The 20,884-nt window shown below is 37.5% G+C and overlaps 1 protein-coding gene across 8 annotated transcripts in view; it reads right to left on the bottom strand.

Moving 5' to 3' along the window:
* LOC129721016 (transcription factor AP-2-epsilon) overlaps nt 1-20,884 on the bottom strand; it is a 343,755-nt gene that overhangs the window by 24,230 nt on the left and 298,641 nt on the right. For 7 of the 8 annotated variants that reach the window (XM_055673042.1, XM_055673040.1, XM_055673039.1 and 4 more), the window contains 2 exons: nt 522-755; nt 283-447 (listed from right to left, as the gene is read on the bottom strand). In XM_055673042.1, the coding sequence (XP_055529017.1) occupies nt 283-447; nt 522-755 (399 nt within the window). Of the gene's footprint in view, nt 1-282; nt 448-521; nt 756-13,194; nt 13,511-20,884 lie in introns of those variants that run through there. The other variant, XM_055673043.1, reaches the window with a different exon arrangement.

Below are 20,884 nucleotides of genomic sequence, written 5' to 3'. Positions count from 1 at the left end.
ATTTTATTGCTACAACTTGACAGCTGAAGCTGCTTGTCGTTCGGCGCTGGGTACTTCGGAGCACGGATTAATGTTGTATGGTTTTTACGAGTTTTTCGGACTGCCAGTGGAATGATGATTGAAAGTGTGAGATAAAAGATTTCGCTATGGACAAGGTTTTTTTCTCTACCGAGAGAGATTGATGACCGATCGTCAAACGAGGGAGGCGTAAGACGATACCAGGAAACCAATTTGAGTGTTTTGAAAATGTAATCGTTTTGAAGTAGAATTTTGGGTGCTTACCACATGCTGCTGAAGTTCGGATTCTCGGTGCGATCGATGCAGTCCCAGCTGCTCTTGGGATGGTCTTAGTCCGGCCAGCTGATTATAGTGATGCAGGGGAGCGTGATGAAGCGAGGACAACGGTTGACCGTAGGGATCTGTACTTAGATAATCCAGACCATGGTTCTAGATAAAAAGAGAGAGAGAGTTGTACAGAAGATTAAATTTGGGTATATGAATGAGAGTTGTGAAATACTAACCTGTTGCTGTGGAGGACTCTGCGTGGTATGATGAAAGGGAGGCGGAAAGTAGGGTGGCTGGAAGTCCGACTGCAACGTTTGGTGGTGCATCGTGGGGCCGGGACCGTGCGAGCCTCCGTGGCTACCGCCGTGCCCGCTGGTCGGTCCGTTACGGCCTGTGTGACCACCGGTGTGTGTGGTATATGCCGGACTGCCACTCGTCAGTCCTATGCCTCCATGACTAGTAAGCCGCTCCTAGAAACCAGGCAGGCGCGTACGTGGACAGACATCGTATCGGGGCAGCAAAAATAAGAGAACAACAAAAAAACAAGACATGCAAAGATAAACACAGAGAGATAGACCGAGAAAAGAAAGCAGAAATTAGTGCCAATGAATAGGCCAGGTTTATGAGGGTTACAATTTATCAATCAAAATATTTTTTGTCGATGATGACATGTGCTTTTTTGCTCCTTCACGGCTGAGTATGGGATTTTACTAGTCGTCCAATTGCGCCTTTCAGTTTTCTTGATCGTTTTGATTATACACAGTTGACCACACGAAACGACCAATAAATTTTATTGGAGAAATTGGAATACGCTAGAACTAGGAAAGATTCAATCTCCGCGTTGATTCATTATGTGGGGTGCGTTTGATATGGCGAGATTTGGAAACAGGAATACAGATTTATTGGCACTGCGATCGAATGGCGTGGTTGTTAATTTTTTCAACAGATGGAGAAGAAAGTCATTTGCAAAAAAAATATACATCAGAGTCTGCTGGAATGTATCAGATACCACTGATTTCTGCGTCAAATGCATACATTTTATCATCCAAAACATTTCAGTGAAGCTTCGAATAACAACGAAAATTTGAATCACGAAGATACATTGTGGTATAGATCACCTTCGGAGTCAAAGTGAATATGTTTTATGTTTTAGCATTTCAATCTGGTCAAGAGCAGTGTCAAGTCTTTTTCCACAACCTTCAACAAATTTTTGTTCTGAGAATATTGTCCATCAACAATACTTTCCACTTTTATACAAAAATGGGACATCAACTTATCTAAAGCAGGTATTAGACGAAGCAAATATTAGCTATTTTTGGTACAAATTTTATTTGCACAAAATAAAATCCGTACAAAAAATAGTCAATATTTGCTTCGTATAATAGCTGCTTAAGAGATAATACACAGAGATATAATTCAAAACATCAGCTATTATTTGATCCATTTGATGTTCGAGCGTAATCAGTATTGGTATTTCGTAAACGTGTATTACTAATATATTTTTGTCTGATAGTCTAATACGGGTAGAACAAAGCAGAATTATCATTTTGATGGGAGAGTTGCTGTTATTCGATTCCCAATTCTTCAAGGTTGAACGTCAATACTCAAGATATTTGTTGTTGTCAAAAACATCGTAAATGAAAATCAAAGTCTTGCTAGTTTTCTTCAAACTTATATAGATTTTGAAAGATTAAGGTGTAACACGATTGGTCGGAGCGGAATTTTCGATTCATAACAGGTATTTTGCAAATTGTCTCTTGTGTGACAAAAAGTTGGAGAGGTTAGGTATAAGACATGACCGGTAGTAACGCAGAATTATGACAGCTTGTCTTATGTGAATGTAATTCTTGTAATAGGTTAGAAAATACACTCGCGCCAATGATGGTCTGAAACAGTAAATTTTAGTTTTATTTCCCTTTCAGCTCTCTTCCTAGCTATTTTCCATAAGCCGAAAGTCACAATATTCTATTTCAAAATGGCGTTTGAAGTCTATTGGTTTAATATTTTTCGTATCAACAAGCACGATAATGTTTTATGTGTATATACTCCAGAACTACCATAATCTGTTATAAAGTCACGTTTCTTGTTTTATATTAATCACTAATCTCACCAGCAAATCCATATTATTGTAAGATGATCCGAAACACTTTTCCTTAAGGCAAATGATCTCGTAATAATATAAAACTTTGCAGAAAGACTAACTTAAGGCGGTAGAGTAGAGTAATAGAGTATGAGGAGTATGAGGATCAACTATATTAGTAAGTGTACTTAAGTGGGCAATGTATGTTATTTCAAGGGGATGCGAAAAATAAACGAGGACAGAAGGTGTACATAGACAAAGTTTTCCTCATGCAGACGGGACTCGATTCCGCAATCTCCGATGTCTTCGGCATGATGTTTTGACCAATTAAACTACTGGGAAGGTAATTTTCCCTGAAAATAATATCGATCACCCTCTTCTATTGCGTCCCGTTCCAAGAACGCCTCGATTAACCACACACACTGTCTTGTGGAAATTATTTTTGTTATTGAGATATTGTCTCTCACACTTTGTATAGCGACTTACTATATCTACGGTTGAGTGTCAGCGAGACGTTTGTGGCAAAACTTCCACTGAAATGCATCTAAAGGGTGAGATATCCAAGGTTGCAGGTTCGAGTCCGGTCTCGATGAAGAATTTTTTTTAAGTCACACCTTGAGTCCTGTTTATTTTTAGAATATGAAAATATGGTGAAAATTGTTGTTAAACTCGACACATAAGAGTGATGAGATAGATATCAGAAGATATACCCTCAATATTTTTATATAACATCACCAACAGCTCTTGAGACTATTTCTGCTTGACTACTTGGGCTTCGGCATACAACTGAGTCCTTCAGAATAGTGTACAGATATTTATAAGTATGTATAGAAATGTTTCATATTTGTGAAAAAAATATTTGAAATTAGACAAGAGATCGATTTTCAGATTGCGTGCGGAGCGCTAAGGAACGCTTGCAGTGCTATCATCTTGCAAATAAACAAGCAAAGTAGTATAGCTGCTCATCAAAAGATTGTGATCTGCATATTTTTCGGTCTCAATATTTTGCATATTTGAATTTGTGTGCGACCTAACTATGGCATCACCAGACATACGAACATTGATTGAGGTTAACAATTACACTTGGAAATTTGCACGATGAAACTATTCAGTATGATTAGAGAATAGATTGATTATTATATGCAATACAGTTTCTGGCAATCGTTCATATAGTTGCTGAGTGATAAGTGTTTTAAGCTCTTTTTCCGAGGTAAAAACTGATTTCTCTCCGCCGCAAATGGGTAAATAATAAACGCTATGAATTTTTATCGAATATGTTTCATTTCGTTTCCTCAATTATTTGCTCTATCGACATAAACCACATATAGGGTAGTTTGGGGTAATATGGACCCCTGGGGTGAAATGGACAGGTGCTTTATCTTGGAAAGTATTACATTTTTGGGTTCCATGTACTACTTCATCCTTTCCTTGAACTACTAAACCCTAACTAATATAAAAATTTCATGGTTTGCTGTGACATGTGCACCGCAGTGCCAATGTAAACAAAGGAAACATCAAAAGTTGATTTTGCTGTAAGTTTTACGCTCGTGTATTTGAGGTTTTTTGAGAACTTCTTCGATGTTTTCAGTCTAATGAGCTTTGCAGCCGTGTTTGTCTTGTAAAAGAGTACATTTTAATGAAAGATTGCGATAAGTTTGATCGAAAATAGTGGAAGGAATTGAGTTTTTAGAAAGGCGTCCTGTTTGGGGTAAAATGGACAGTGTTTTTGGGGTGATATGGTCAGGTGAGTTTGAAGTAAATTCTTTTGTCGGACTGATGCCGCGGGCATATGAAAACGAACGGATAGACGGCGGTGTACAAACAATGAACTGTAAAAAGTGTTGCAGGCAATCTGGGATGATTTATTTGTACCAAAAGTGTTTTCAATGCCACGCAGAGTGGCGGGATTCTGAACAAAAGTTGGGAAAACCTATTTTTTTTTCTAAAATGCTTGAAAATGACGTATAATGCCAATTTTTGGGTGCTGAACTCATTTCTGATGTCCGAAAATGTTGTTCCCCCAAAATGCCGTTAAACCTTTCTTATTATCAGATTTATTTTCTCGTTCAGATCATGTTCAACATTGGTATACTTGTACTTTATCGAAAAACTTTATACCCATATTTTTTTGTTTGGTCCTTAGTGTGATCCATTTTGAATTAAAGTTGCCAAAAGTTTTTCAAAAAATTGTAACTTTTGAGCCGTTTGACCGATTAAAAGATTTAATGGAAAATTTAAGGAATTTGATAGGCCTTTCAAGGAAAAATAAGAAATCGTACGTCAACGTACATTCGTTATATATTTTCCCGTTTCGCGAATTTGGGATTAATGGATTTGGAACGACGATATGCAAACCGGGACCCAAAAATTCGAAAAATACGGTTAATTTCATATAGGCTGTTGATTATCCGATCATTACGAACTGTTTTACGGGACTGTACGGTACACAAGAGTTCTGAAAAACAACATAAATTTCCCCTCAACACGAAACTCGTTGATCCAAAATCAGATCAAAATTGAGGGAATTAGGTAATCGAAGTTAAGCTCAAAATTGTGATTTTCGAACATAAAAATCATTGAAATTTCCTGACACAGCAACATTCAAAGTGCTGCCAAAAGTTGGTATATCATCCGATTCTCATGAAACTTACATCACACATACACTAACACACACATACACACGCACACAGTCACACACACTCACGCGCACACACGCACACAAGCACACACGCACACACACACTCACACACACGCACACACATGCACATACACACACAAACGCGCGTTTGCGACATACGATCGCATACTCAGTTTCTAGTATAAATAATTGAAGAAAGGGGAATTTTTTTGGCCTACTGTGGAACCACTGTGCAATGCCTAAGAATTGCAGTTATCATTCCGTATGCCTGATACCACCTTCTACTGTGTAAAAAGCAACTATTGATACTATAAAACTCACATTTTTTACTCTGTCACCCAAAACACTGTCCATATTACCCCAGTAGCTGTCCATTTTCACCCCAAACGATTTTTTTATGTCCGAAAATCATAATTTTTAGTTCCGTTATTTTTTTTGTTTTTTTTTGACCTCAATATCAAGGTTTTTTCGTGCAGAAACATAGAAAACAGATCAATATTACTATATTACATTACGTTTATGGGATAGAAAAAACAGGTTACGAAATAACAGGAGTTTTCCTTAGGGGGTCCAAATTACCCCAAACTACCCTACTTGTGCTTGGCTTCAACAGCATTTTTACTGTTTGTTGGTTTAAATTGGTTATTTCTTACAATTACAACGTCATGGTGTCATGACAAAACTGCAAAGTAAAACATCAGTATTTTTAACAACGGCTATTACCCGTTAACACGCAAGTTCATTAAGCAGACAATATGTACAGTAGGGAAAGCGAAAAATAAGCGAACTGGAAATATGATACAGATTTGGAAAAATACACCGCATCCCGACGGGACATGAACCCGCAATCTCCCTGTCTCCGATATGGTGTTTTGACCAATCAAACTACGGGGTACAGTGGTACTGTATCACAATCTGTATGCGATCACATTCCACTACCGACTTATTCTATTGCTCATCCCTAACTACACACACTGCTGTGCAAGCGTTATTTATAGACAGAAAGGAATGTCTCATCACACACAGAAGAGTCAGCTGATGCTGATAACTCTTATAGACTTGTGTGATCGAGAACAAAGGCAGTCTGCGTCGTGCTTGCAAGTGCGACACAACAACGGAAGGTGCTCTGCGCACCGAGAAACAAAAACGAAAATGAATTGAGAAAACTTTACCGATAATTTATGGTGCTCCTTTTACCAATAATTTACGGTACTTAAAAGAACCTTTTTTGATCTAAATGAAATTTCTAGTAAATAAGTGTTAATTATTCTTCGGCAATAATTTTCCTCGATTAATAAAGATTGGCTGAAGAAGTTGCTGCTGTAAAGCCGAATTATTCAACCGTGTTCGTTTAGGCGTTTTAATACATTTAATGAAGTGTTAATGAATAAACGAGAAAAATTCTAAATCTTCGATAAACACCCATTTTGGCTACCCACACACGTGGTATAGCAATCCATACATACGAACCAATAAGAAATGTAATTCGATGGCATGCGCTTTTTAAAGCGACCAATATTCGCCACTACCAGCTTGCTGCTGGTACAGAAAGAACCGTCCGCTTTGCCGGCCAAAGAACGAATGAGAAATCAATTCGATGGCGTGCGTATGATACCGGTACAGTTTTGGAATAAAAATGATGGGGTGAAATGTACGAATGGTACCTTTCATACCAAGATTTCGTCAGTTATTTGGAGAGAGGGAGGAGTTCAGAAGAATAGGTAATGGCAAGAAAAGTAAAACAACAACAACAGCAACAAATCGTTTACAAAGTCAGATCGATTGTATCCGCTAGTGTCGGCAGTGCTTGGGAAGAAAGGTAGTTATTGGTTGCTCGGTATGATTCAGAAAATCGATGCTATTTACCAATTTTTCAATAATGTATCTCAAACAATAGGTTGTTTTTGTTATATAAACTTAACCGTAAAAGAATTTTTTTTTGTCATTGAATGATGCACAGTGAGGAGGAATGGCTCCCAGTCGTTTCTTTAGTTGATTCAGTGTGCATCTTGAATGGCTCGGACCCATCACGGAGTAGCAACCATTGATATGTACAGTCAGAACTAAGCTAAACTAAGCTAAGCTAAGCTATAAACTTAACCGTAAAAGAATTTTTGATCGATTGATACCAAAACCTCAATATTCTTAAAAAAAAACGACTGATATAAAAACGTTCAAGAGTGGATCACGCCACCTCACAACCATCGACATCTATGTCGGCGGTGGGATTCGAACCCAGGCGTCGAGCGTGGTTGGCGGAGACGTTACCAACCACACTAGGACTCCGCTCAGTCAAGATTCATTTGTTTCGGGAAAAAATAAATTATATTATAATGATGAGAAAATATATCAAAAACCCATTCCATGGTAATGTATTACATGGAAAAATGCAACAAGTAAAAAAAAAACGTTTGATTCAGTGCCGTTTTACTTTAAATCAGAAAACAATTTTGTGCTCTATGGAAATAAATCGCACACACTTGTGCGTGGCCTCAACGGAATTTTTACTTATCTTTCTTATTTTTATTGGCTCTTCTGCAAGTCAAGTTTTACGTACGTGATTCCAAAGACGTAGCCGCGCCGTTATTGATTATTGAATCACTAAAACTGGTACAATAAGAATATCGGTCACTCCCAACTTCATTCAATTGATTCATCGTGCAGTTTCATTGAGCAATTACGGAGTAGCAACCATTTTAACTTATCTGTTGTTTTTCTGGCGCTATCCTGACTGAGAGAAACCTCCATTCTAAAGCTAAGACACATTTTCGAGATACGTGGTCGTCGTCGTAAACTGGGAGGCACAACAACGCGGGCTGGGTATCAGCTAGTATATCGTTGATTATTACCATTCAACAACTATTTACGATTAGATCTTAAATAGGTAAATTATTTATTTTTGGCCAAAACTTACCTTAAATCAAACTAAATTAACCTAACTAAATTTGTTACCAATCGAACAATTATTGCCTTTATTTTTGTCGTCCCGAACGAATAAAGATTTATTTTACCGAGCGAAAAAAACCGCTTCAAATTTGTTTTAGATTCGCGTTATCAAACATTCATGAATGTGTCGGCATCATTGCTATTCGCGACTGCGATAAAAATATTTTTAATTACTCGAACTTGATGATTCCAGACATTCCAATTTTTACTGTATTTTCAAAGCAGGCAATTAAAACCGTACACCTGAAGTCGTTACGCGAGAAATACGTGATGCGTGGAAAATCGCTTAAATTCTGAAACTGTCGTAAAGAACTCGTAAATTCTCGAATCTTCGAATAATTTGGGTAAAATACGGAATAAATTCTGTGATCTGCCTATAGAAACCTTATGTTTGCTGCCGAATACTTTCGAAAAAAAAAAAAAAACTGAAGAGCGAAGTTAATTCTACTGGCGGATTGAATTGAACATTTGGAAAAATAACCGACATTCTGCTAAACGATTTGATTAATGTCATTCAGTTAGAACTGTTCAGTAACTTCAAAAGTTTTCGGAATCTGCTGACTATTGACTTAGACTAATCCTTCGATTCATCATCAATTCTGCGTTGTGCTTTATGACGAACTAAACCACTCCTATGCAGAGCAGAATTTATGGACACTTCTAGCATTGAGTTTATTCTTCACTACAGGAAAGTTTTTGGCGTATTTCCAGATATCAGTCATCCCTCGATTGAAAATCGAGTAGCTGCAAAATAAAATACTACTCTCTCGAGTGTTTTGTTGAGTGCATTGATTGCAGTTACACTCGAAAAAACTGTTTTCACGAATTTTGTGGATGAGTCAATGTTCCTACTTATTTACTTTTTCCCAGTAACTAGCTTCTCAGAGCTTCCCGGAATCCCAGAGAACAGAATTGTCCCAGGAGTTGCGTTCTCTGATTTTTTCCGGGAGTATATATAGTAATTTATTTTAACTAATTTTGAGAGTCTTTGAGCTTGGTTAGAATCTTTCCAATTGCTTTCAGTTGAATTGCAAGACTGAAAATATCTACAGTGTTCCGCGCTTTTTGCTTTTCGAATAGATACCGTTTTGACTCAAACTTCGAACAGTCTCCAACTTCGAACACCAGAATAAAAATCGCATCATGATATGTAGAATAATCAAAAGTATGATTAGGGTAGATGATCCAATAGTTGCGGTATCGCTTTTAAATTCATCGTTTTAATTAATTAGAGGTGAATTGCTTATGCTACATGTTGAAGAAACAATAGATTAAACATAAGTACATACGTTACTATATCAATATGTACTGAAAATATCCAAACTACTGGAAAAAACTGTATTTTTCAGAGACTTACCTGGAAGGCACCCTTCACTACCTATTTTCTTATTTTGTCCACAAAGTTTTTAAGATATGTGTGTGTTTTTAGTACGATCAATGCTCATATAATTATTTTCCCAGATAGTAGATTATTATAGAAACTGTTTCACAGGTGAAGTTCGTTAATTGGTGATCATCTTATCTATAAATTACTTCCTCCACTATTGGATCACAGGATATACTGTTCTCCTGTAGTTGCGGTATGTTCCGCATTTCTGATTTACGTATATTAGAAAAGATTATGTGGGACTAATTGCGAATATTAAGGATAAGTAGGTACTAGGGGACATACTTAAATTATGTAACTTATCACTGTGGAAGGGGAAGGTTGGGTTCAAAAATTACCACACCTTCCCCTACCCGGGGATACATGATCGGGCACAAAGTCTGCCGCCCTCAGCCCTAAAATGCTACGTTACTTATGTATGACCTCTTTATAGGTGCTTACTCACTGCTTATGGTCTTGTAATTCTTTTGACGAGCCTTTCGCAGTATGTACAGTCAGAAACTAGATGGCTCTTTTAGTAAACACTAACGTAGAAAATGTAGGCGCAGACATGGTACGAAGCAGAGGTGATAGACTTTAGCTTTTTTCAAGAGAAACACAAGAGAAAGAGACGTTTAGGATAGTGTCTAGTTTTACTTGAACAAAAAAAAAAAAAAAGATTTAAAAAAAAGTGAGTTGATATGGAAACTGTTATCTCAGATTTCCAAAAACCAAGGTTTATAGACAAACACTTTAGTCGCCTAAAATTCATCTAAGCATTTCAAAATGAGCGCTATTAGTCTTTTTTATGTCCAACATTGTTTAACGTTGAAAATGTTCCATAAACATGACTGAATTTTTGTTAGAAAAACTTTTTAAATCGTTCAAAAAAGATTTAGGTAAAGTGACTATCCAAAAAATCAAAATTTAAATCACTTTTTATTTTTCATGCATGTAGGATCTCAAATTCAATTTTCCAATATCTTTATATAAAATTTCAAGCAATTTTCTAAAAGTCATTCCTTTACAACTTTTTTCAATATCAGTCAATATCCAGATACGTTGGTTTATAAAAAAAACTGCTCAAAAACTTCAGCCCTTTTTTAATGTTAGTCTAGAGAAATGTTATGAAGAGCATGCAAAATTGTTTAGTTTAATAAAACCTACATACCCACAAACTCTCACTGAATTCTGCCAAAATCTGATCAAGTTGGTGCATAATCCGTCTCTTGGTTAACTTCGTGCATTTTTGTATTCACTTGCCAACCTACTAGTCGACCGATTAAAAACAACATGATAAATACTAAAACAATTAAAAACCACTTCAAGCGAGTTAAAAACCTTCATTTAACCAAGCAAACACGAATATTTTATATACCGCAACTATAGGAACACGCATTCGCAACTATAGGAACTCTACCGCAACTATTGGAGCAAAAGCGTACAGCATATTTTTTTTAATTTCAAGCCTCAAAACGTGTTTAAAGTCAATTTTAAGGTGCAAAACTATCAAGTAGAGCCCATTTTAACAGAGAACAATGAAAAGTACCAGCTAGACTCGTTTATCTTAGCCAAAATATGGCTAAACATGCATAACTCGTGCTTAGCTCCTCCACTATTGGGTCATTTACCCTACTAGGTACATGCCATTTCGTTCCTCGGAATGTCCTTTACCCAGTGATGTACAGCTCTTCACTGTAGGACCACTTCCAGGGAACCAGCAGGCGTTGAAAAAATTGACAGTCAGTGTTGAGACGGTTTGCCTATCTATCTCTTAGTGATTACATTGAAGTGTTTGAAATTTGAATCAAAGCCGAGTTCTAAATTCTCTTTAGTTTCATTAACAAAACATGTTTAAATGTTTAAATGGAACGAATATAAAATAACCAATATGCTTGAACTTTAAGATCGACGAGAAAATTCATTTTTTGTTGATTTTTTAGTTCAAGAAGTTACATCCTAGCTTAAGTGTTCGAAATTTGATGCAGTACGGTAGAATATTTAAAGGAGCACCTGACGCGACATAACCTACAAACATGTAGATATCATTCATTGAAACAAAATATAATAGTTCACTAGAGTCTTTTTTATGCATAATATTAACGCATATCCTCGTGAAGAAAACCTTGTAAATTCCGATATCCGCGTAAAGAATACTTATGGAAGTTTTCAGTCATTTCTGATAAATACTTTCCAAATCAAATCAATAGCAATGTCATTTCCACCTGCGAATCAAACTAAATATGAAGGGAAAATATAAAAAGGTTAGGTCATATTAGTGAATATTCAGTAATTAGATTCAGTAAACTCATCGGATTTTCTGAATAAGCGATTTGATAGTGAAAAACCATGAACAACTTTTCTGAAAAATCTGCGCAAAAAAAAACGGTAAACACCGAAATTTGCGTAAAAAACCGCGGTAATTCCGAATATCGCGTGAATTCCGAAATCGAAGACGTGTAAAAAAGACCTTAGTGTACATAATCCGATAAACTTTTAACCTAGATACCATTGAGGTGAGTTTTAATTTATTATCCTGATTTTAACAACCCCCTGCTGTAATCTGAGTTGGTAAAATGCGAACTACTCAATAGACAACCCTGGCCAGAGCTGCCAATTTTTCTTTTCAAAACATATCTGCGACTACTTGAAAAACCGAAAGAAAGGTTAGGAGATGGTTTTTCAAAAAAAATAATTTAAAAGTAGTGAAGAAATTACATAGAATTCAGGTGGAATTAAAGGATTGATGAGTCCCTAGAATTCAGAGTCGGCAATCATCCACTACAAACTATCAAGACTAATGAACCAAGAGGCATATTGATGTGCAGCAGAAATCGTCGTCTAGAAAAGTTATTATTGCAATAACACTACCCTTACTAACACGCAGAGTAAGAATCCCCAGGACACCTTTAACTCGGTGACGGAATCGTGAAAGGAATCGCAAACACGATCCGGGAGATTCCCACTCAGGATTCTTATTCAAGAATCTTAGAGCCATATACAGGGCATTCCTGAGGATTCTTTTTTCAGGAATCCTTTTCAAGGACGCTCACGAATCCAATAGAGAATCTATGCGAATCGTATGTGTTCGTCCGGGTAGACGTTGAAGAATAATTGCGAGATGAGAGTAAAAACTAGGTATATCAAAAAAACTAGGTATATCGTTATTTATGTGATCGAGTATCAAGTGACACCCACGAGAAAACCGGAAATATTGATTGAAATGAGGATAATCCTGTATTAAAATAATTAAAAATAGTATAAACTGTTCCGGTGTATTAAAAAATAAACTGGGTTAATATCAATAAAAATCATAATAAACTAGAAGACCCCAAACTTCTGAACAAAAGATATTACCTTAATCGCTGGGATGAATTGATTCACCCACCCTGAAAGCAGCAATAACTTGCTTTCAAAAGCGAACCCGTCAGAAAGCCTAACGTGGTTACCTATATAATATATTTTAAAACTATAATTTTAGCACTCTGCTGTGACTCAAAATTGGCAGCAAAAGAGAAGCAAAAATCGTTTGATTCAAGCCAGTTGCGTCAGTATAAGCCTCCCAGCATGTTAGTTTTATTGTGGCTAAATTTCGGGTCCGGCGAATGCGAATTTCGGCACAAATTCGCTGCCGAAAACAGTCCCAAATTGATCTGATCCGTATTAGGTGATCATGTCGTAAAAAGTTACAGTTCTCCGGTGGAGCTGGGAAGCGCCCGCCACTTGGCATACCGCTTACTTCCGGCCTGGCGGGCGTCAGTTAACAGCCAGCAGTGCAGCGACATAAGCAAGCGATGCCGGTTTTAATTAGAGTGTTCATCGCTAATAAATGCGAAACTGTTTTCGAATCGTAAAGTATTTCGGTACGAGTGAATATACCTGCACTTCGATAACGGATGACATGTCCACGTACGCCAAAGCCATGTTTTTGGCTGTTGAGTTCGCGGTTCCGTGCAGCTGTCGCTTGTGGTACGCTTGATCTGGGTCTGCTGAGCGCGAATTCCGGTCCTCCGGCTTCGGGCGCAAAACGGGTTCAGCACTTTGCTTCTCTTTGGTATTTCGGGGCTCGTTACGTCGTTAATTTCAAATCACGGTACCAACAATTTCAAGCAGTGTCAACACAGTCGTTTGTTTTACAGCTTGTGCCATTTTGACATTCCATTCACCGACGGTGCGCCCCGAGATCGTTCCGATCGCACCTAAGAGACAATTGTGCGGACTGAATCGTTGGATATTATAATCAATTAGCGGGTAGTTTTTTTGTCTTCTCTGTTTTGTCTGTTGAAAGGTACTTGAAAAAAATGAAGATGACAGCGCTGATGGCTCTGTCAACCATGACGTGTTGGTTCCGATCGCTGGTAGGAGGAAGCTGATGGGATCATTAGCTCGGGCGGTGGAGGCGAAAAACATCATATACCGTGGTACGAGGGCTGTCGTGAGAAATTTTCACCCATCGTTGGGGGTTGGGGCAGAAAAACTAAACACATTGTGTGGCCAAATTGCACCGATTAGGGATTAATTTGTTCAGTTAAATTGTTTCTTCTGTGGGAGATGATTTCAATGAATTACAGAAAATAATGGTTGGAAATGAAGTTATCTCCTTTGATCTTCAGGTTAGGTACTAACATTGTCAACTCTATGAAGAAACAGACAATAACTTTATTGTCGGATTATCGCTGAAGGTGGGACTTGAGTGTCAACGTTTGATCCTATCAAAAAAATGTCTGTTTCAATTATTTAAGACCAAGATTTGCGGAAACAGGCTCAATTTGTTTTCATTGTAGCTCAATTTTTCAAATTCGTGTTGAAAACGATTATCTTTGGCATAAGATGGCATTGAAATTTGGTACAGTAACTTGTTTTGCGCTTTTGCAAGTGAAGTGATTCATAATTCTTCGATCTAAACATTGATTGTTTCAATCATTGTATGGGTAGAGTTGGTGTACTGTTATGATCAACAGTTGTATAACGCTTGCATATAATGGACATGGAAGAGAACCTTGAAAAGTTGATTTTGCTGTAATACACTTGTTTGGAAACCTGTTGCTAATACACTTGTTGCAACGAACGCGTTTGATGCCGAAACTTTCCGCTGAAGAAAGTCTTACTGCGAACCCATGTCAGTTCGAAACCCAGATGTAGTTAAAAAGTTCGATATGGTGCTAAATCTGTGAAAAATGCTTCGCTACAAGTATGTCTCACATACATCTATTCAACATTAAAATCATATCATCATTCTTTCGGGAAAAATATCAATACTCTCAAAAACTCTAACAAATTAGCTCTAAGTTTAAAGTCGTCGTAATAACTGAGTCTAGTTACCCTTTACCGCTCATGGTGACTCTAAAGCACCAAGAATTATAATCATCATATCATGACATAAAATAGTTTGTTGTGCTTACGATTGTTCCATAAACTTTTATATGCTGCCTCAGAGCATCACTGGGCATTTTCTTCAAAATACTACAGTTGACAGTTATTTTAGTTAGTCTACAAAGTGTTCAGCTTGAATTTTCTCGTGAAGCTATAAATTTTAATGATAAACCTTGTGAGCGGGAGAGGGTTTAATATCTATCTCATAATTACACGATAACAATTTTAAACCGTGGCATTCGGAGCACAATGGACTGATTTTTGCTCTGATAGCTCAAACTAATATAAAGTTTTTTGAATTCAGTTACATCCAAATCAGCGGTGTTTCATTTTCATATAAGCCTCAAATCAGTTCCAAAAATTATTGATAAAATTGTTTCTCTTCAATAAAAAAAAATTGAGTGGGTGACACTTATGCCCACATTTTTTTCTGCCGCAATATCAAGTCTTACACAAAGTTTCATGCATAAAATGAACGAGTTTTGTTTTTTGCACAAATGTATAATATTTTTATGATGCCAATAACAAGATATTTCCTGTCATAAAGAGACTGGAATTCGAAAATTTAATTGTTGTTGCCTGTAGAGGATTCATTTTTCAGTTAGTATATCGTGTACGGCATTAAATCACCCGAAAAACCCTTTACAACAGGTGCACGGCTACCAAAAACCACATTCCACAAGCCACGAACCCGAAAGTCGCACAAACTGCTGCAGATAATCGATAATTTGCGCTCCAACCGAGACCTGTATCCATTTCACGGCCTCCAGTCAGCTGTTGTTCAGCGCAATCATTCGTTTCTGTTTTATCTAAATCTCTCAGCAGACTTACAAAACAAAACAAAGAAGGAAAAAACTCTACCCGATCTAACCAACTGTCGAATTGTTCGCTTCCTCGGCTTTAAAATGGAAACCTTTTACATCACACACACGTCAATTTTCCGCCAAATCTTCATCGGCTCAAATTCGATAATCACTTTCAAACGGCATAATTATTTTTCAATTTTCTGTAATCATTTCGTGCCACGACGAAGGTTTCTTGCTGGACACTTCAAAACGGGTCGGCTGCCAGAGCGCGAATTAACCACACCACACTGCCGCTATGTAGGTAGGTACCTATGTCTTCTCGATTTAAGTATTTCTTCGCGCCGAAAATCCGCACCCCGTGATGTTACGTTACGCAATGCAAACGCACCCGCGCGGCCCTGTGTCCCCGTAGGTCCTTCTAATTCCGGCCACTTGTGCACCCGGTCACGATACCTTTCACGAAATTAGCCTCGCATTCGTCCACAACACGCCCTCGAACTAAAACATCGTCGGTTTCGGACCGCGAAATTAATGCGACTCTACGGTTCGTTCGACGCGCGACGCGTGTTTCGTCTAATCAATCATAACAGCTGAAGTTTCTAGCGCAAACTGAGCATAAAATCGGTAGCGACGATGGGTTTAGCGGGCGATTTGTTGTGGGCTTGCTTCTGACTTGCGACGACAGCGACTGCGGCGACGTTGCGTTCGTTCGTTCGTTCGCTCTTGCTGCTGCTGCTGCTGCTGCTCCCTCTCGCGCAGACGAGGACGGTTCCCACCCTTGCTGTTGTTGTTGCCGTTACCGCCGCCGTTGCTGTAGGCCCGAAAAATAAGAGGCGCTGCTTTTCGCTGTCGCTGCTCTGTAGTGTAGGAACAACCAAAGGAGACCGCGCCACACACTGGGAGAATTATGTGTAATCTTGTTCGGGAAGAGCATGCGATGATGATGGTTATGATGATGATTTTTTTTTTTGCAACAGAAGTAGAAGTTTGGCAGTCCCATCCTGTGGAGGCCATCGTCATGATAATGGAAAAGGAGTCTGGTTGCGTAGAGATTGCGTGTGTGCGAGAGCGAGAGAAAGAGCGAAAGGACATTCTGTAGCCATTTGAAGAATGTTGATGGAGTTTAATATACTGCAGGCGACAGAATCGTTACGTCTGGAGTGCAACCAGTGTTGCAAGGTTAGTTTTTGTGTTTCAATAACAGGAACAGTAAGTAATGTTGAGAGAGTTGATTGTTGTCAAAAATAGTTTGAATTAGCGTGTTCAATGTCAAGAGAGAATCTGAACTTTTCAAAAACACGTCTCGTAGTGCAAATCTTCAAAAACAACGTCTCGTAGTGCAAATCTTGTTCATTACCCATGGGTTACAGTAAATAGAATAAAATCTTGGGAATGTTGATTTTTGCAAGATTTGTTAAAGTCAAATTTATTACCTATTTTCAATAATTTTCAAAATTCTAGATTTTTACTTAACGCATTTTCCTTTTAAATCGAAAATTGTCGTAATTTTTGATAATATAATATGGCTCTGGAGCAATTCCACATAAAAACGGTCAACCAATTTAATCGACCATTTTTGATTTGACTGAAGCTTTGCCTAGACATTTCTATAGGTAAAAGATGCCATTTTGTGCTATTGGTTGATTTTTTTGGACACGACTCACTTTTGAGAAGCTATTGAAAAATGCTATTTTGAAAAGGTATTGATGATTACAAGCATTTTTAGGGCCAAAACGGTTTGTTTGATCGGTGTGACGTCTTGGGCAAAGTTGTAGATAATAATTTTGTCTTTCTGAAAAAATCATACACTCGAAGAAAAAATTATAAAAGCAAAGCCTTGGTGCTACATTCCGTATCGGAATTCGACCTTCTGTTTTACTATACACAGACTTCGCAGCCGACTGTTAAATGTACAGGACAATTGCGGGGCTAGCGCTACGATCCTACTGACACCAACAGTCTCTCCTGAGCCGGGACTCGAACATACGACGACTGGCTTTTTTTTTATCCTCGTTTATTTTCCGTCGGTCTAGTTCCGCCACTGTTGTGGCCAATCACCGACGCCCAGGGAGGCGACTCCACACCCAGGACCCTAACTCACGACCCGTTTATTAACGGACCGGCGCCAACGGCTTTACTTCCTCATGCGATGGAAGGCGTGATCCCAGAAATTTTTCGCCTCAGAAAATCTCCCGGTGTCGGCTAGGATTGAATCTAGACCAGTTGGGTTGGTTGTGAGTGGATCACGCCACCTCACAACCATCGACACCTATGTCGGCGGTGGGATTCGAACCCAGGCGTCGAGCGTGGTTGACGGAGACGTTACCAACCACACTAGGCCCCTGCTCTACGACGACTGGCTTGTTAGAGCAGCATCGTACCTCGAGAAAAGCTGGGAGAAGAAAAAATTATAATTATCTAAAAAAGCTCATTTTTCGAAAATCTATTTTTTCATAAAAACTACAAAAGAATACCTAAACAATGCAATCGGTGTCCGATCAGGTAGAAATCAGGGAAGAAAAAGTTATAATTTTTAATTTTTTTTTCGGGTGACACATTTTTTGGAAGAACAAAATTGATATCTACAACTTTGCCGAAGACACTATGCCAATCATTCAAACCGTTTTGGCTGTAGAAATATTTTCATTTTCCAATAGAGCACTCTATGGGGGATTAAAAATGTTTTTACAGTCAAAACGGCTTGTTTAATTGGCATAGTCTCTTTGGCAAAATTGTAGATAATAATTTTGTCCTTCCATAAAAAAAATTACCCTATGAAAAAATATTATTTTTTTTAAATCGTAACTTTTTTTGACCGATTGCATTTTTTAGATAATCTTGTGTTGTTTTTATATATTAAAAATTAGATTTTTGAAAAATCTGCAAACCGTTTTGGCTCTAAAAATATTTGTAATCATCAATAACTTCGCAAAATAACATTTTTCAATGAGCCGTGTTCCAAAAAATTCAACCAATAGCACAAAACGGTATCTTTTGCCTAAACAAACGTCTGTGCAAACTGTCAGCCAAATTAAAAATAACAATTTAAAAAAAAATATCAAAACTGGGACATTTTTTGTGGAACTGCTTTTTACTAAAACAGAACAACACAGATGTTTCACAATAAATTATACTGGTCGATAAAAAATGTGGCCCTAATGCTCAAATAGTAGAAAGATTTCAGCTTTTTTACCATTCCTGTGATTTTGGGAACTTCTAGTGTATGCAGAAGTGCGTCAGAGTGCCGCATATTAATGGCTCGTCGGGTTTGTAGCTTTGACGTTATTTTTACGAGAAAACTCATTTAAGTCTATGAAAAAGTTAGCGAGCACCAAAATTCACAGGAACGGTTAAAAAGCTAAAGTCTTTCATGTTTTCCAGTTTGAGCTCTAGGGTCAAACCTGTGTTTACCAGTGTTATCTCTCTATACGAGAGAATAAGATTTGCTTTTCGCCCAAAAGTGTTTTTCGTGTTGTCTGAAATCGGTTTTATTCGAGTAGCGTAAGCCTTCGCATTTGACTTATGTGTTCACTCCAACTTTTGCATCTTTTTGTAATAAAAAGGTCGTAAATAGGAACCCGAAGAGAAAATTCTGCTGTCAAATTGCTCTCAATTCTCACGGTTGGTATTTTTTCAAGGCCGACTTCGTTGCTTGAGTCATATAAACTACTTAGTCTCCAACAAACGGGACCGAAATGAAGTTTGAGGTTAATCGTTAACCTGCGTTAAAATATCGATTAATCTTACATTGGCGGGGTCGTCTTCAATACATATATATTTTGACATAGACCCATGAAGAAATTGATAGAAAATATATGAAAAACTTATTATTCGAATCGTCTTCTCCTTGAAACTTTACAGATCCTTCAATTCATTTTTCTATTGCAAAATTGAAAATAAAATCAAATTAAAAACAATTTAAAAATCATACCTATTTGAATTCATACTGTGATTCCGACTGAAAATTCGACAAACGGTAAAATCATTCTTCAATTTATCTTTATTCAGAGTTCAAACAGCTTTAAGATGCTTTAAAACCCTGCTTCTTCAGGTATTATCACTGTATCGCGAAGGTAGCCTAGTCCAACACCTGTATTTTTATGATTATCGACAATTTAAATGATTAGGGGAAAGTAGGTAAAGACGGACACCCTAAGGTTTAATCTAAATAATTACTTAGGTATTGCTATTTAGATCGCAGTAGTCATACAAATTGAAACTTAAGGTCATTTGTTTTCATAATCATTTTTGGTTTTAGTGAACTTCCTCCAAGTTTTATGTGTTTTGGGTCTTCAAAAATAAGACTACAAATTGCTGTTTTTTGTCATGGTTGGGAAAGACGGACACTTGGGGTGGGTAAGATGGACACTACGAAGCTAAAGGTGGACACTCACAAAAAAGATGTAGTACGTTAAGTATTCTTTTGATTTATGTGTTAAGTGATGGCCATACATTACTCTACGTTATTAGAGTCCATCTATACATCACGTGAACAGTTTGAGAGGATGGGTTTCGATGAAGGCGAAAATTCTCCGCCTATATGGCCTGTTCTAACTGCTAAATGATTAATATCTGCTGGTTTCTCTCGCGGGTGTACTTTGTGAACATCTGTAGTACACAACAGATGCTACATGTGAAAATTCTTGGAAAATCCGTATGTCCATCTTTCCCTACCTTAGTGTGTCCGTCTTGCCCGACCTGGTTGTAAATTTTTCAAACGATCGTAGCTCTTCATCGGAACATCGAAAATCTGCTGGATTTCCACTAGAAAACCGAGGAGAGACTAATTAATCACTTTACTATTGTGAACAAATGAAAACACGTAAGTTTCACGAGTTTTTCACTATTTTCCGTGGAATAAAAATTACATCAAATTGCGTGTTCACGAAAATATTCTTTGTTTTACTTACAAATTTGACAGTTTGCTTGCTGAAAACCGATAATGCAACTCAAAAGCATTAACACACTATAAAGAAGGTATTCGCATCACTCAACTATCATAATACATTTTAGTTTATGAAATATTAAAAGTGTCCATCTTACCCGCAGTGTCCGTCTTTACCTACTTTCCCATACAACAAACACACAGTGGTTTAAAACGCGAAAAAAGTGATCGTCAGCCTTTTGAGTATGAAAATGCCATTTAAATGCTATAGTGAATTCGACAAAGTTTTTGTACATCTTAAGGGGCATCTTTTGATGCGATTAAACTTTTGATTAATTCACCTAAAAGTGAGATAAAAATTTTATTTTTTTATTTACTTATCAAATCGAAACGAAGTCTTCTGCAAAGTTGTAGACAGTCATATGTAGAAAAGCTTTGCTAAAGACACTTTGGTTCTATCGCTTGAAAATCGACCACATGCAGGTAGTTTTATACACAGACATTT

The sequence above is a fragment of the Wyeomyia smithii genome, chromosome 2 (assembly GCF_029784165.1).
Source record: "Wyeomyia smithii strain HCP4-BCI-WySm-NY-G18 chromosome 2, ASM2978416v1, whole genome shotgun sequence".
Lineage (NCBI taxonomy): Eukaryota > Metazoa > Arthropoda > Insecta > Diptera > Culicidae > Wyeomyia > Wyeomyia smithii.
This window is presented reverse-complemented; position numbering and strand designations above follow the sequence as displayed.